The following is a 16,023-nucleotide window of genomic DNA, read 5'->3' as shown; positions in this document are numbered from 1 at the left end:
AAGCACATTTTTAATAAAAGTGGCAAATTGAATATGGAAATGGACAACAGAATAAAGAAATCTAGTGAAATAATTGTCTTTAGGTGAGAGATGAATTTCATCGTCTAGTGCGAGGCTACCTAACCTGCTTATTGGAGGCTTGAAATAGTTCTCTCTTTGGTTTCTAGAGCAGGATTTCCAGACTATGTAAGAAATAAATGAAAATATACAAAGATAGTAATAATAATAATAATAATTATTATTATTATTATTTTTATTTTTTAGCATTATAGGTTTATAGAATCCTTTCATGGGTGGGAGCTACATAAAAAAAAAAAAAGTAGAAAGGAATTATGCATTATTAGCATTTAGAAATGCATGAGAAAAAATGGGTTAGTAGAATAGGTGTTTGATGCCAGGATGGCAAATAAAAGATTCACAGGATAACCAAGATGTAGGCGGATTGATGCAGCTAGAAGGCTGAACTATAAGTTCTGACATTATTGGAGATCCAGCAAGTAACAGATTAATTCAAAGAAAAATTTTGATAGCCAGTTACAATATAAACTTAATCATAGTATTCTGTATATCCCTTGAAGGTGTGTAGTAATAATTGATGAAAATGATGAAATTTTACCTTCCATTATAAATGCAAATCTGGTTCTTCCTGAAAGCTGCATTACCAAGCTCTTCCTCCTCCTACCTACATAGATAGCAGTTTCATTAGCCAAAGTGAATATTCAAAACCAGGAACTGTACAGGCTAGCATTTAGTTTGTTTTCATTTCTGCCACTTTGTTGTTACTTCCACTATACAGACATTTTTACTTGTTTTCATGAAATTATCTGCTTGCTGAAGGCAGCAAGTAGACATCCTCACAAAATAAGTAATTTTTCCTAATCAGTTATTATCCTTAATAATGTGTCATAAATATCCATCATCTCTCATATTATATTTGAACCTGTTGACTGTTTACCAAATGTTGCACTCCAAGTGAAATTATTACATGAATTCACAAACTTGGCAAGAGCATTACATGGTTTGTCATGTTAGAGGCATAATGAAGAGAAAACAACACAGAGAAAGAATTAAATAATTGTTTAATCCTTCCAGTATTTCATCTCAATCATGGATACATCATCAGGGAGTGAGTACATATATTGCAACACACACACACACACACACACACACACACACACACACACACACACACACACACACACACACACACACACACACACACACACACACACACACACACACACACACACACACAAGCAAGCAACACAAAGTAAAGTGAAACTTGATTTTAGTATTACTTCCAAACCCTCCGTGGAGTCCAAAGATTCATCATTAGAAGTTGAACACTGGCATGTATGTTCTCCCGTACTAGTATATGAAAAAAGTATGATAGAAACATAAGTGTATTATTGATAATCACATGAATGTTGCCAGATGAAATGATTTATTGGTAGTCCATAAATGTTACATATGGAAAAAAAATGTATAAGCATGCATGTTTATAAGAATTTTCTTGAGAACGTATATCTGATAAACTTGAAAGTTAAAGGCAACAAAATTTAAAAACACTGTATGAATGATATTTTTCCATTTTTATTCTCTTTAAACTGTCTTATAGCACAAATTTTCTTATACTCTCATTTTCTTATTTCTCTTATCACTGACTGAAATTATAAACTGAGTAAATATATATTTTTAAATGGTGCCAACTCAATGTTTTCTTTGTTAAGAATTGCATTATTGAAATATATTAAAAATGGTTTGATATAGATTGAAAATCAGAAAATTATATGGTCTTTCTCTTTTTTTTTTTTTTTACAGAAATTGCCAACATGTTTTTTGTTGTACTTTTTACACTTGAGATGCTGTTAAAGTTGTACAGTTTGGGTTTTCAAGGATACTTTGTTTCTCTCTTCAACCGTTTTGATTGTTTTGTAGTAATTAGTTCAGTATTAGAAGCTGTTCTAACTTATACAGATATTATGCCACCACTTGGAGTTTCTGTATTGCGTTGTGTGCGACTCCTTCGAATTTTTAAAGTGACAAAGTAAGTAAAGTGCAATGTTATTGAATTTATTTTTTTTTATTTACATATTTGTAGTTCTGAAAAGCTTGTGCATTTTTGTATTTTACTATTATTTACTCATTACATTTTGGTATTTCATGTTTTTGTCATTATGAACTAAAATAGTATTTTATTTTATTTTAACAGGTATTGGTCTTCTTTGAGAAACCTTGTTGCATCTTTGATAAATTCTATGCGTTCCATTGCCAGTTTACTACTACTTCTATTTCTTTTTATTGTTATATTTGCCCTGTTAGGAATGCAAGTGTTTGGAGGGAAATTTAACTTCAATAGTAATGAAGATAAGCCAAGAAGTAATTTTGATTCCTTTTGGCAATCACTGTTAACTGTATTTCAGGTAGGTATAATAAAATTAGGTACATTACATATTATATTACATTTTATTTTTTATATTTAAAGTAATTTCAAAATATTTTTCTGAAATTAATTTTTTTTATTTTCATGAGCTCTATGAAGTCATAAGACTCATTGTGGAAGATCAACACTATGTGAGTGTACCATACTATAGGAGTGTACCATACCGCTCCCTAAACTCATCCACTGTCTACATGTTTATCACCCTCTCAGGCAATGAATTCCATGCTCCTACCACTCTCCATGCAAAACATGGAGAGTGGTAGGAGCATGGAGATTTACTTCCTACCCTTTTACTCACCACTCGCATTTGCAACTTCCAGGTATATTACATATTGGACAAAGTATGGCCTTTTATCCTTGCTCCTTTCCCTTGTTCTACCATATGAAAAAATCTCATTAGTGTTAACATAATAATAAACCTTCAACAGCTTAAAAATCTCGATAGTATCTCCCCTTTGTCTTCTATTCACAAATTCTGCAGTCTGCATACACTCAATCTATCCTTATAATCAACATTGTACAGTCCCGATATCATCTTTGTTATCCATCTCTTCACCCTCTCCAAGGCTACTTCATCCTCTTCAAATCTAGTGACCAAATCCGAGCATAGAAATTCAGTGTAGTCTCATGAAAACATTGCAGCAATTCTCTAAGATGTCTTCACAGCCTATGCAATATATCCTCAGAACTTGAAATCTCTATCCACAATCACCCCAAGATCCCTTGCTTCCTCCACTTCTTCCAGGATTACCTCAACAAGTGAGTACAAAACATTCCCTCTGTGGGTCTCAAATTTTAAAACCTTCTATTTAGTTGCATTAAACTGACACCCTTGTTCACTTTTCCAGCTTATCCAGCTTATTCAGATCCTCTCAAGGAGTCAAAACATCAGCAATATTACTAATAATCCTCCAAAGCTTCACATCATCTGCAAACAACTGAAAATCTTCCTGTAGTCCTGTGACTACATCATTGACATAAAGATTGAACAGTAACGATCTCAGGACTGAACCCTGTGGAACTCCACTAGTAACCTCCCCCATATGTAACTTTGTGATATCTCTCACAGAGCCAATCATCAAACCTATAAGTTGCAACTTAAAAATCAGCTTGTCATGTGGCATCCTGTCAAATTCCTTGGAAAAAATCTAAAACAATTACGGTATATTCCTTACCCTCATCCATTGCTCTTGTTACTCTGTTGTAAAAGGTTTCCAGATTACTAAAACATGAGTACTCTTTAACAAATCCATGCTGGCTTGCATAAAAAATATTGCCCTCCTCCTCCCTATTCTGTATATGAATTCTTACCAATTTTTCCAATATAGGCATAAAAAAGTATAACCAGGTTGCAAGTTTACTTTCATAGTTTTTTTTCTTTTTTTTAAAGAAAATGAAATCTAAAAATTAACAGTTGCACTATTGTTTTTATCCACAATTACACTCAAACCTACAAACACTGTAGAGCAAATTTACTCATTATAACAAATTATGAAAGTGCCCTTGTTCAAGACCCATGGTACATATTCTATTTTTAGGATGCCAAGAAGTCATATTCTTGGCATCTTTAATTTATAGCATAACCAAGCGGAAAAACTTTCAACACAAAGTTACTGATACCATGTCTAGTCATTTTTGGAGATATATATATATATATATATATATATATATATATATATATATATATATATATATATATATATATATATATATATATATATATAATGTATAGAACTATTCTGTATGCTCCATAAAGGGTGAATAATTCACTTTAAGAGCCTGCTAAACATAGGTAACAAAGAACCTCCTTTAACATGTTGACTACCACGGGGGTTTGTCAAGTCTGATCTCAGACGCCACGGTGTGTGAACTACTTTATTCAATAGGAAAATGAAGAATTTTGATTTTTTGATACTTTTTGTGACAAAATGATTTTTTTTTTTAAAAAAAAACATCACTCGCGTTATCTTGTAGTTGGTGTCCTGAAAGAAGTGGTACTTCCATACCCCCAACTAGGAATCATCTCATATTATAAATGCCAGTGAAAAACGAGATATTTTTGCCTAGTTTGGGAAGAAAAACCAACCTTATCTGTGGAAGAATGTTTCAAGAAATATCATGCATAAAATATTTTATATAACTTGCTTTTTGCTAATAGAAAACTTTTAGTTGAAAATGTGAATGTTTTTTCATTTCCTGAATAAATCATTTCATTTGCCTTGTTTTTTGCTATTAGAAAACTTTCAGTTGAAAATGTGAATTTTTTTTATTTTTTGAATAAATCCATTTCATTTACCTTGTTTTTTGCTACTAGAAAACTTTTAGTTAAAAATGTGAATATTTTTTTATTTTTTGAATAAATCCATTTTATTTACAACTTGTTTCATTTCCCACCACCATCAAGGTTTTGAATGGACTTGCCACAGATACTGTATAGATAGCACGTATTTGTTACGAGAATAATCGTAGTTGCCATCATACATCGTTCCGACCACTACGAGATAACTCGTAGTGGCCATCCAGCAGCAGACTGCCAACTACAAATTATTTCATAGTTTGTAGTCAGTGTGTTAATTTGAGAATACTGTAGTAAAGTGATTCTGCTGCCCTTAGTTAGCATAGCATAAAACTTATGCTATGTAATGCTTTAGGAGGCACCCTGGCTATCCAATGCATAATCCTACCTCTGTCTGATATTCCGGGACACAGTCAACTGGGCGACGGAATAAAAGATGAAATATGCAGTTCTATTCTGTTGATCTATTACCAGGTAAAAATGAGTTAAAAGAATGGTATAAGCAAAAAAAATTGAAAAATCTTGCTTATAATTAAGTTTATTTAAGTTTATTTTTATTGTGTAGAATTACAAATTGTATTGAAGTTATATTGAAATTACCCATAGAATTATGGTATAAACATAAAATTTGAAAAATCTTGCTTATAATTAAGTTTATTTGTATTGTCTGAAGAAGTATTTCTGAGCTTCACTGCGTAAGGTGTATTGTTTGGCAATTTATCATTTGGGCATTTTGTGTGCAGTTATTTAGTTTAATATGCATGCGCAAGATATTTTGACTTCTATTAAACAATAAGACTAGTTGTTTGTTTGTTTATTACATTGTTTCCGATATTTGTGTCAACATTACAGTTACCACGTACAAAGAACAAGTTTCAGTAAATAAAAGGTATGTATTCAAAATTTATAATCTTAATCGTATACTAAATTATATATGTGACATCTAAATTAATTTAAATAAATTTCAAACTCTTGATTATCTCTCTCAAATGAAACAATTGCTAAGTACAATTATATAGAAGTATAGAAATATTTCACTATTAATATTGAATTTTTTCAATACTATTTTTCAAATAGTACTGAAAAATTCTTAATTATATCAATAGTGAAAACTTTTTTTAAAATTTTATTTTTATATTTATATTTCTTGTTTCTATTCTTCAGAAATGGATAATTTAAGAATATTAAGTCAAAGAGACAAGGAAAAATATGCTTGGAATGGGTATCTTTATGTTAAAGACAAGATTGATAAGAAAGGTTCAATTCAATTTTGGCGATGTGAAAATAAAAACAAAGGATGCAAAGGTAGAATCTGGACAAGTGTCAGTGATAGATCACTAATTTCTGAAAAACAGGAACACACATGTAGCAGTTCTGGAAATATGGCCAGAGTAATAACACAAGATGTTAGTACAACAGCCAAAAAATTAGCGGATACGACACTGAGCAACCCATCACAAATCAGAACTCAAATCAGTTCTAAAAAATGTTTCTTCTGTGGTAGAAGGAATGCTTCCAAATCATAGCAGTCTGAGCACAAATATTCAAAGAAGAAGATTAAAAAATTTCATCATCATATGTATCAAGGATTTAGGCCTAGCATGGCCTGTTCCGGCCTTAGAAGTCATCGTTGAATCATTTAAGCGGACGTCCTGGTTTTCTTTTTCCTAATGGCTTGTACTTTAAGGCTTGTTTTGGTAATCTTTCTGTTTTCATTCTTTGAACGTGTTCCATCCATTTATTTTTATATTTTTTAATTTTTTCTATTACTGGTTCTTGGTTTAATTCTTTCATAATATCTTCGTTTCTTTTGTGATCAAATAGGGTATACTTTGCAGTTTTTCTCATAAACTTCATTTCTGCTGTTTTTAATCTTTGTTTGTCTTTTTGTTTTATTGTCCAGATTTCGCTTCCATACATTAAGACCGGTAAGGCTAATGTATTGTATACTTTTAGCCTGGTTGGTTTTTGAACTAGGTTTGGTTTAAATATAGAGTTAATTACACCTGTTATTTTTAAATATTTTGCAATTTTTACGTTTATATCTTTTTCATTTTCATATGTGATCATACATCCTAGGTAGTTAAATGAATTCACCTGTTCTAAGATCTTGTTATCTATTACTATTTTAGTTCTTGCTGGATCTTTTCCTTTAAAAGCCATAGTTTTTTATTTTTCTGTTGATATTATCATACCATAATCTTTGGATATCTCATTTAGATTTGAAATAGCGTTCTGTAAGTTATCTTCAGAATTTGTAATTATTATTTGGTCGTCTGCAAAGAGGAGAGTGTTTAAGTTAACTGTAGGTGAAAGTTTAATTCCTTGGTGTAAATTTTTACTCCATTTTATTATTATTTCATTTAAGTAGATATTAAAAAGAGTTGCTGAGAAGGGACATCCATGTCGTACCCCTTGGTTTATCTCTCTCGTATATGATAGCTCGTGATTTAATCTTATTTGTATTTGATTATTTTCATATATACTTGTGATAGCTTTTAGGATATTATTTGGTATTTGTCTTTCTTTTAATATGTTAAATAATATGTTTCTTTTAACTTTGTCAAATGCTTTTTCAAAGTCAATAAATGCAATATGTGTTTCTAAATTATATTCTCTTCTTTTCTCTACTATTAATTTTAGGCAAAAGGCTGGGTCTATACATGATCGTCCTTTTCTAAATCCATTCTGTACCTCTAGAATAAAGTTTTCGGAATATTTCATTAGTTTGTTATTTAAGATTCTGCTATATATTTTGTAACAGGAATTTAGTATACTGATACCTCTATAGTTTTTAGGGTCATCTCTATTACCTTTCTTAAAGATAGGAATCACAATTGCTTTTTTCCATTCTATTGGGGGATACCAGTTGAGTAAATTTTATTTAAAAATAATAAGAGTCTTTTTTTGAATCTTGTTCCTGCATATTTATATAGTTCTAAACCTAGCTTATCTTCTCCAGGTGATTTTCCGTTTCTTGTTTCTTTCAGGCTGATTTCTAATTCTTCTTCAGTTATTTCCTTTTCATTTTCGTTAATTGTTTGCCAGTTGTCTTTTTTAAAATATTTGTCTGTCCACAGTTCTGTGTAGTAATTTAGAAATTCTTCTAATTTTAATTCAGTGTTTAATTTTATGTTTTCTTTGATATCTGCATTTAGGTGTTTCAAAATCTTATATACATTGGGTCTTATTTTATATAAATCATGTTCTAAATTAGAAACAAATTTATTCCATGATTCTCTGTCTTTTTCTGACTTCTCTTTTAGCTATGGCTCTTATTCTTTTATATTCTATTTCATCTTCTAATCTTTTACTGCTTAACCATTTGTGATAGGCTTCTGTTTTTCTTTTTAATTATTTCTTTGATTGTATCATCCCAGATCTTCAGTTTTTTCTTTTATTGAATTTTTTGGTCTTTCCTAAGCTTTCATTTGCTGCTGCATTTAGTATCGTTTTAATATTAAGCCTTTCTATTTCTATTTCTTCATTTTCTATTTCTTCATTAACCAATATCTATTTTATCTAGATATTGGTTAATTCTTTGTTCATATAGCCATTGTACATTTGTGTCATTCAATAGTCTAGTTTTATAAGCAAATGTTTCAATTTTTCTTTCTGTTCTTGTTACTTGTAGCCATTTAGGTGGTAATCTTAATTTTATTTTAACAAGGAAGTGGTCACTGCTTATTTCATATCCTCTGTGAACTCTAACATCTAGTGAAAATTTTGATGTCTTTTCATTTAATATGAAGTAATCTAATATTGATTTCCATCCTCTTGCTGCCCAAGTATATTTATGTATGTCTTTATGTTTATTGAAGGAATTCATTATTTTTAGGTTATTATAAACTACAAAGTCAATCAATTTTTTACCATTTCTGTTTAGAGTGTGTTCTCCATGTATTCCTATATTATTATTAATTTTCGTGTTTCCAATTCTTGCATTTAAGTCTCCTGCTAAAATTATGTAGTCATTTTTATTTATTTTATTATATATGTTTTGTAGCTGATTATAAAAATCAATATTATCCTGTTCTCTCCCTTCTTCTGGGGCATATAAACCAATTATTGTTAAATAGCCTCTATCTATTTTTATTCTAGCTTCTATTATTCTTTCATTCCATAATTTATAATGTTTTAACTGTTTTGAAAGGGAGTTATGAATCCAAATCATGACTTCTGCTTGTGCTCTTTGGTCTCTGTCGACTCCACTGTATATCACATTAAATTTTTCAGTTCTCATAGTTCCTTTTAATTTCTGTTTTGTTTCAGTGATTACTGCTATTTTAAAATTTCTTTCATTTAGTAACTGGTCTAATTCTATTTCTTTATATGCTATTCCTCTTATATTCCAGTTTGCTATGTGTATTATATTTTGTCGTTTCCATTTTCGTTTTCCCTTTTCCATTCCAGGGTCGTTTCCCATAGATTCAATCCGATTATCTTTTTCTGTCAGCTTACAAGTAGGATTATGTTCTCCATGTCAGGGGACTAGCCTGACGATGGAATAGTTCAGTGGTAGGGCTGCTACCTTAAGGCTTCTGAACTAGCCTTCTTCCAAATTTAAACCCATAGGAGGAATAGGGTATATTGAAGGGGAAAGAGTAGATTATAGAAGAAATATAGTAAGGTTTATAGAGAGGGCATAGTTGTAAGGCCAGAAATGAAAAGACCCCATGGCCCTCGAGTACTCTAATAGCATAAGGGTCATAAAGTAAGAAGAGTTGGCTGATAAGGCCTTATAGGAAAGATTAAAGTAAGTGGATCTTCCTCAAAGTAGAAGAAGGAGAGGATAGATCCAGCTAGGGGTCCATGGGAGTGCCGCTTCCCTTACAATCAAGATGATTGCCCCTTATGGCCCTGTTGGTCCACGAGTCCTTATTCAGTATATTCAGACCACCCCACCATATATATATATATATATATATACACACACACACACGTGGTGGGCTCCCCTATCCGCCACCCCGGGGATGCGTTCTCTAGGGGTTACAGAGTCCCCTGAGAGCTTTAAATTAAAAAATTTAAAAGCCCCAATTAATCCTGATTCTAGGGAAACAATAATTATTCCTGAAGAATACTTAAATTATGAATTCAGTCCATCACAATTCGAACGTTTTTTATTGGCTGATTCTGGATTAGAACAAGTCGATCCCACGAGAATATTAATTTTGGGTCGTGAAAGCCATGCAGTGTGGAGCCAAAGCATGAATGAATTATTTATGGATGGCACATTTTTACTTTCTCCCCCCTCTTTTTTGCTCAAATTTTTGTTATTTTGGTTAGAAAAGATGGAGGTCCTGTTTTCCCTGTTTTATATTGTTTATTACCTAATAAGATTCTTGAAACATACACAAAATTATTTTATATGATACATGAAATGTGGCCATTACTAGATCCCGAAAATATAAATGTCGATTTTGAAATTGCCATTCATCAAGTGTTACGTATAGTATTTACACAAGCTAACATAAATGGTTGCTTTTTTCATCTCGTACAAAATCTTCGTAAGCATTTAGCTTCATGCAGTCTTTTAACCAGATATAATTCTGATGTGCAATTCACTTTAAATTCAAAAATGATCATTTCGCTTGCTTTCATTCCAGAACAAGATATTATTTACGCATTTTCTGAACTTGAAAATCATTTATCCAATGAATTTGAACCAATTTTAGAACGGTTTACAACACATACATAGGTAGTATAAGAAATAACAGAACCAGGGCTCCACCGATTTTTCCCTCAAACGTTTGGTCTGTGTTATATAATAAATTTAGTTTAATCCTTTATCCAAGTGTGTGCAAACAAAGTTTGTGCCTGAAAGAGTCTTCAGGACTGGGGTAAAGTGGTACAACACTGGGCAACTCTTTGCAAAAGTGGAGCAAGCTACCAACACTCCTATCTCAGTATCTCCCATAATGCAAAACACATCTCCTTGCAGATATGTATAATGTTATGCATTAAAGGAAGGGCCACTACCCAGACTAGTTTTGACCTTTAGTGAGGTCTCTTCCGTGGGAGCCAGGCCCAAGTGGAGATACCAAGGCAGAAGCATTAGCAAGGTCATCTCTTCCTATAGGAGCAGCCAAATGGTGTGCCACCTTTTTATTAAATTACTCTGGATTTAGAGAAAGATATTGAAAGTTTATTTTTCACTTGGTCGGTTAACCGTTTGGCTGCTCCTATAGGAGGAGATGACCTTGCTAATGCTTATGCCTTGGTATCTCCACTTGGACCTGGCTCCCACTGAAGAGACCTCAATAAAGGTCGAAACTAGTCTGGGTAGTGGCCCTTCCCTTAATGCATAACACTATACATATCTGCAAGAAGATGTGTTTTGCATTATGGGAGATACTGAGATAGGAGTGTTGGTAGCTTGCTCCACCTTTGCAAGGAGTTGCCCGGTGTTGTACCACTTTACCCCAGTACTGAAGATACTTTCAGGTGCAAACTTTGTTTGCACACACTTGGATAAAGGATTAAACTAAATTTATTATAGTCTGACCAAGTGAAAAATAAACTTTCAACGTTTGGTCTGTGTACCAAAGAACAATAAATGGAAGTGATCGGACAAATAATTTTGCAGAAGCCTGTCATCGAAAACTGCAGTTGAGCTTTGGCAGCAGCGCAAGTCATCCAAATTTATGGATTTTTATAAATGGACACTACAAAAATTTCAAATAACATATGATGTTGATTATGAAAGAGCAGTAGCAGGTTTTCAACATGAGCACAAACGTGGATGTTACGATGAAGCTGACCAAAGAATTTTGAAAAAAGTTATTAATTACGATAGGGAAAATATAATAGAATATTTATGTGGTATTGCATATAACTATAATATGAATTAATAAATTCAAAAAAATTGTCTTGAATTTCATATACTTTTTTGTTTTATTGTATATACAGGGTGTTCGGGATAAATTTGACAGTTTCGTAAGGAAAAAGAAAATCTTCTTTGTATCTATTAAATTTAATGAATTGACAAAAAAACATTACAGGCAGAGTTAATTACAATACTATCAGCAAGATTTACTCAAAATAACCACCATTAGCATCGATCACAGCTTCAATTCTGCTTCGGAACCTCGAACAAGCTGATGCTACAGTCTCCCTGGGAAGGGCCGCAAAAACTGTTTTAATTTTATCCATTAACTGGGCTTTTGTATTACTGGAAGTGCGATTGGTGTCTTTTTCAACTGCACCCCATACAAAATAATCCATGGGGTTAAGGTCTGGGGAGTTTGGAGGCCAAACATTTGGACTGGTGAAGTCGTAGAAATTTTCAGACAACCATTTTTGACTTTTCCCAGAGGTGTGGCAAGGGGCCGAATCCTGCTGCCATACATACGGCCTACCATTGGCTACCCTTGTTATCCAGGGCTTGACTACAGTTAGCAACTCCACGAACAAAGCCCGAATTCCAATGCCAGGGTTCTTCAACACCTGTTCCTGCAGATTTGCGAGGAATTCTGCTGTACGAACGCAATCAGATCGTCTGCTAGGGATCTTTCTTCTTGCTACATCCTCGTAGTCACCATTGCAAGTCTCTAGTTCATGCCTGATTGTTTTTACTGTATTCAGGGAGCATTGGGCAGCAGTCGTAATATCCTTATTTTGATGGCGGGCACAAATCATCATGATACAAGTTATTCTCTTCCATGATTCAGGTGGGTTCCAGCTATCCATCCTTTCTGACATCTTGTATATGAATGAAGAAGGGTCCAAACTTTTAAATGAAGAGAAGTGTGTGTTAATACATGTAACTTACGGAAAAATATAATTAATTATAAATATGTCAAATTTATCCCGAACACCCTGTATGTAACATTTGTAAATATGTTTGTTAACTACAAAATAATATTAATAAATGAATTAAAACACAACTATATTTTTTCTTTATTTCAATACTGTGCAATTATACCTTTTCATTTTTAAATCATTTTGGACCACTCTTTTTAACCATCTCTTTCTTAAACGATCCTACAAATTTTGATATATGATATAAATGAAAATATATAATATAAATATTTATTAACTAGCTGACTCATTTTTTTGTATGGGAAATTTCAATATAACTTCTATACAATTTGTAATTGTATACAATAAAAATAAACTTAATTATAAGTGAGATGTTTCAAATTTTATGTTTATACCATTCTTTTAACTCATTTCTCCAAAAAAATATTATTTAAATTTACCTTGTAATAGATCAACAGAATACAATTGCATATTTGATCTTTTATTCCGTCGCCCAGTTGTCCATCGCCCAGTCGCCGTCACCCAGTTGTCATGTACCCGATATTTCATATTTGCCTTGAAGAATATGGCCTAATTTTATGTGTGAAGTTGTACTGTGGTCTCCTAACTACACATGATGTAATGAGGAGGTTAAAAACTCTATATAGGCATGTTTGAGAGTGTCACTTTGTGCTTCATGCCTCTACTCTTCAGATCTTCTCTAATATCATGAAAAATAATGCAAATAATTATTGTAATTCTGCAGGTCAACAGATACCTCCCATATAAAAAAAAAAAAAAAAAAAAAACTTCAAAGAACAATAATAAATTCATTCAAGGTTGCCAGGTCAAGGAGTGGTGTGATAGACTCTGTTTTCTAGGAAGGACCTCCCACGATGAGTTTTTTAATCATAATAATAAACAGATATGACATAAGCACAAACATAAATAATGTATACATATCACTTATAGACATCCAGACCAGACTTCTCTTATTTTTAAATGAGCCTCAACTTGCATCCAACCATCACTATTCTGTCTTAACTAGCCAAACTACTCTGTTTGATTTCTTCTGAGACATGGGTGGTATTTATGCATATCTGCAATGTAATATTCCATGCTAAATCTAGAATCCTCTTTTCAGTCTTTTCTGGTTCAGAGTTAAAGTGTTCATGTTGTATTCTGTCATATTCATTTGGTGTCTCTACTATTTTCAGAATCTGAGAATCGTTCTGATCTCTTTTAGTTTTTTGCCCAAAGCTAATCTTCTGTGGTGACCACTCAGCCAACAACACCGCCCTGGTTGGCTGAGTAGTTAGCATATCCGCTCTCCAGCCAAAAGGCTGTGGGTTTGAATCCCGCTGTATTCTGCGGAAATACTAGTGGTGGTGGCGGGTGGTAGATGCCGTGTTTTTTTAATCCCCCCCCTTTCTAGGTAGCAAAGATCAAAATATCTTGCAAGTTTTCTACAGAGCACATTTTCTTTCTTCAGCTACAACATTATAGAATGGGATGACTCCAGACCCTCTCTCTTTTTCATGGGCTGCAGCTACCTGCTTTTGATCTCTTGATTCAAACATTTGCACTGATTGAGTTACTGAAATAATTCTTGCTGTAGCAAAGCCTTCATTCTCCTTTCCACTGAAATCTTTGCCACTCTTGCAGACTTTATTTATTGGATTTCTAAGTGTCAAGGCAGTCCAAACAAAAAAATTTACATATTACAAGGCAGCTTGTACTGAAAATCCCAGTTTCATTCTCAGTTTATACTAAATCTGATTATTGTAAGAGATACCTCATTCACCTTGTCATTCCTTAAAGACAAATACTGTTGGTGAGTAAGGGACAACAGAGAGAGAAGTCATTAATGTTCTTGTCAGTGTTGGGTCTAGGGAATGTCTTCGATTATTTTCATATATACTTGTGATAGCTTTTAGGATATTATTTGGTATTTGTCTTTCTTTTAATATCATAAGGGACTTTGTGGCATGCAGTACTTGCGGCATGTATGCGTCTCGTGAATTACATATGTGGCTTGTTAAAGAGAGTGGAGAGCGTATGTGCGCAAAATGCAGGCAGTTGGAGAAAATAAGTACATTAGATATATCGATATCCGACTTTGTTGCTCCAGGAACGGAAAATGAATGTAGGAAGACAAGTAGTATGATAGCAGAGAATGAGAAAATAATAGTTGATAGTGTGGAAGGTGTGAGTGACTGTGGAAGTTTAGGAGATGGTTTTGTTTGGGAGAGTGAATTTAGATTAAGAGTGACTGACCTGCAGAGGGAGATAGATGAGTTGAAAGAGGAGGTGGAATGTCTTGTGAATGAGAGCAGAAGTATGAGAGATAAGATTAGGAGAATGGAAGAGATAAATGCAAGGCGAATCAGAGTAGGAGAGAGAGAGAATTTAGGGAGTATGAGTTAGAGGTATGGGGGTGCTAGAAGAGGAGAGAATGGGAACAGTAGAAGAGAGGGAATGAGAGAGATGTATAGGAGTGCTAGAAGAGGACAGAATGGAAACAGTAGAAGAGAGAGGTATGGGAATGAAAGAAGAGGAGAGAATGGAAACAATAGGAGCGAGGGAATGGTAAGAGGTATAATGTATGGCGACTCAATGATCCGTGGTGTTCAAGATAGGATGCGTGAGGAGTGTTTGCCAGGAGGAACAATAGAAAGGGTGGCTATGGCAATTAAGAGAGGTGAAAGGGTGGATGAGATGATTGTGATGGTAGGAACGAATGACTTGAGTGGTAATGTAAGTCGGGCTGCGAGAGATATGAGATTTTTGCTTGAGACTGTACGGAAGAAGACAGAGAGAGGAAAAATAGTGTGCGTATTGCCTAGGTATGATAATGATGAGCTGAGCAGAAGAGCGGTGATATTGAATGGCATAATAGCGAGAATGTGTGACAAGAGAGAACTGGTATATGTGGATGCCTGGAGTGTGTTTGAGGAAAGAGAGGAGTTGTATGCGAGAGACCGTTTACATTTGAATGAGGAAGGACGTAGGCATCTGGAGAGATTGCTGTTCTGAACGAGTCAGTGTGTCCCAGGGAGGATGATAGCAGGGGTGGCCTCTTGTGGTAATGGATACTTGGGAGAAGGGAGACAATGTCAGGTAACACTGAGCCCAGTGGAGTCCAGAAGAGATAATGCTAGGTATAGAAACAGTGGTATTTATATGCTGTATACTAATGCCAGGAGTATCCGGAATAAGGGAGAGGAATTGGTGGCACAGATAGCATCAGCCTGGCCAAAAATTATTGCGATCACTGAGATGTGGTTGACAGAGGGGGATATAACAACAGGAATAGAAGTCGCTGGGTATAGCATTTTTCGTCAGGATAGGAGGGGAAAGCGTGGTGGTGGGGTACTGCTTATGATTAGTGATGACCTATGTCCTCTAAGAAGGAAGTGAGACAAATGATTTTGAGAGCGTATGGTGTGAGGTAGAGGTAGGCAAGACAGGATATTTAGTGGGGTGTTGCTACAGACCCAGGAGCACAGAGGATGGGGACCAGGAGATGTTTAGACAGCTAAGT

General features: G+C 33.8%; 1 protein-coding gene across 1 annotated transcript in view; it reads left to right on the top strand.

The window, feature by feature from the left end:
- LOC150108907 (muscle calcium channel subunit alpha-1-like) overlaps positions 1-16,023 on the top strand; it is a 1,617,925-nt gene that overhangs the window by 534,004 nt on the left and 1,067,898 nt on the right. Inside the window, exons 14-15 of the mRNA XM_090414483.1 lie at positions 1,822-2,047; positions 2,213-2,423. Of these exons, the coding sequence (XP_090270609.1) occupies positions 1,822-2,047; positions 2,213-2,423 (437 nt within the window). The remainder of the gene's footprint in view (positions 1-1,821; positions 2,048-2,212; positions 2,424-16,023) is intronic.

This window comes from Typopeltis vanoorti, chromosome 2, assembly GCF_054136105.1.
Source record: "Typopeltis vanoorti isolate ZY-2024b chromosome 2, IOZ_Tvanoo_1.0, whole genome shotgun sequence".
Lineage (NCBI taxonomy): Eukaryota > Metazoa > Arthropoda > Arachnida > Uropygi > Thelyphonidae > Typopeltis > Typopeltis vanoorti.
Note: the sequence above shows the minus strand (reverse complement) of the source record. Positions and strands in the feature narration are given on the sequence as shown.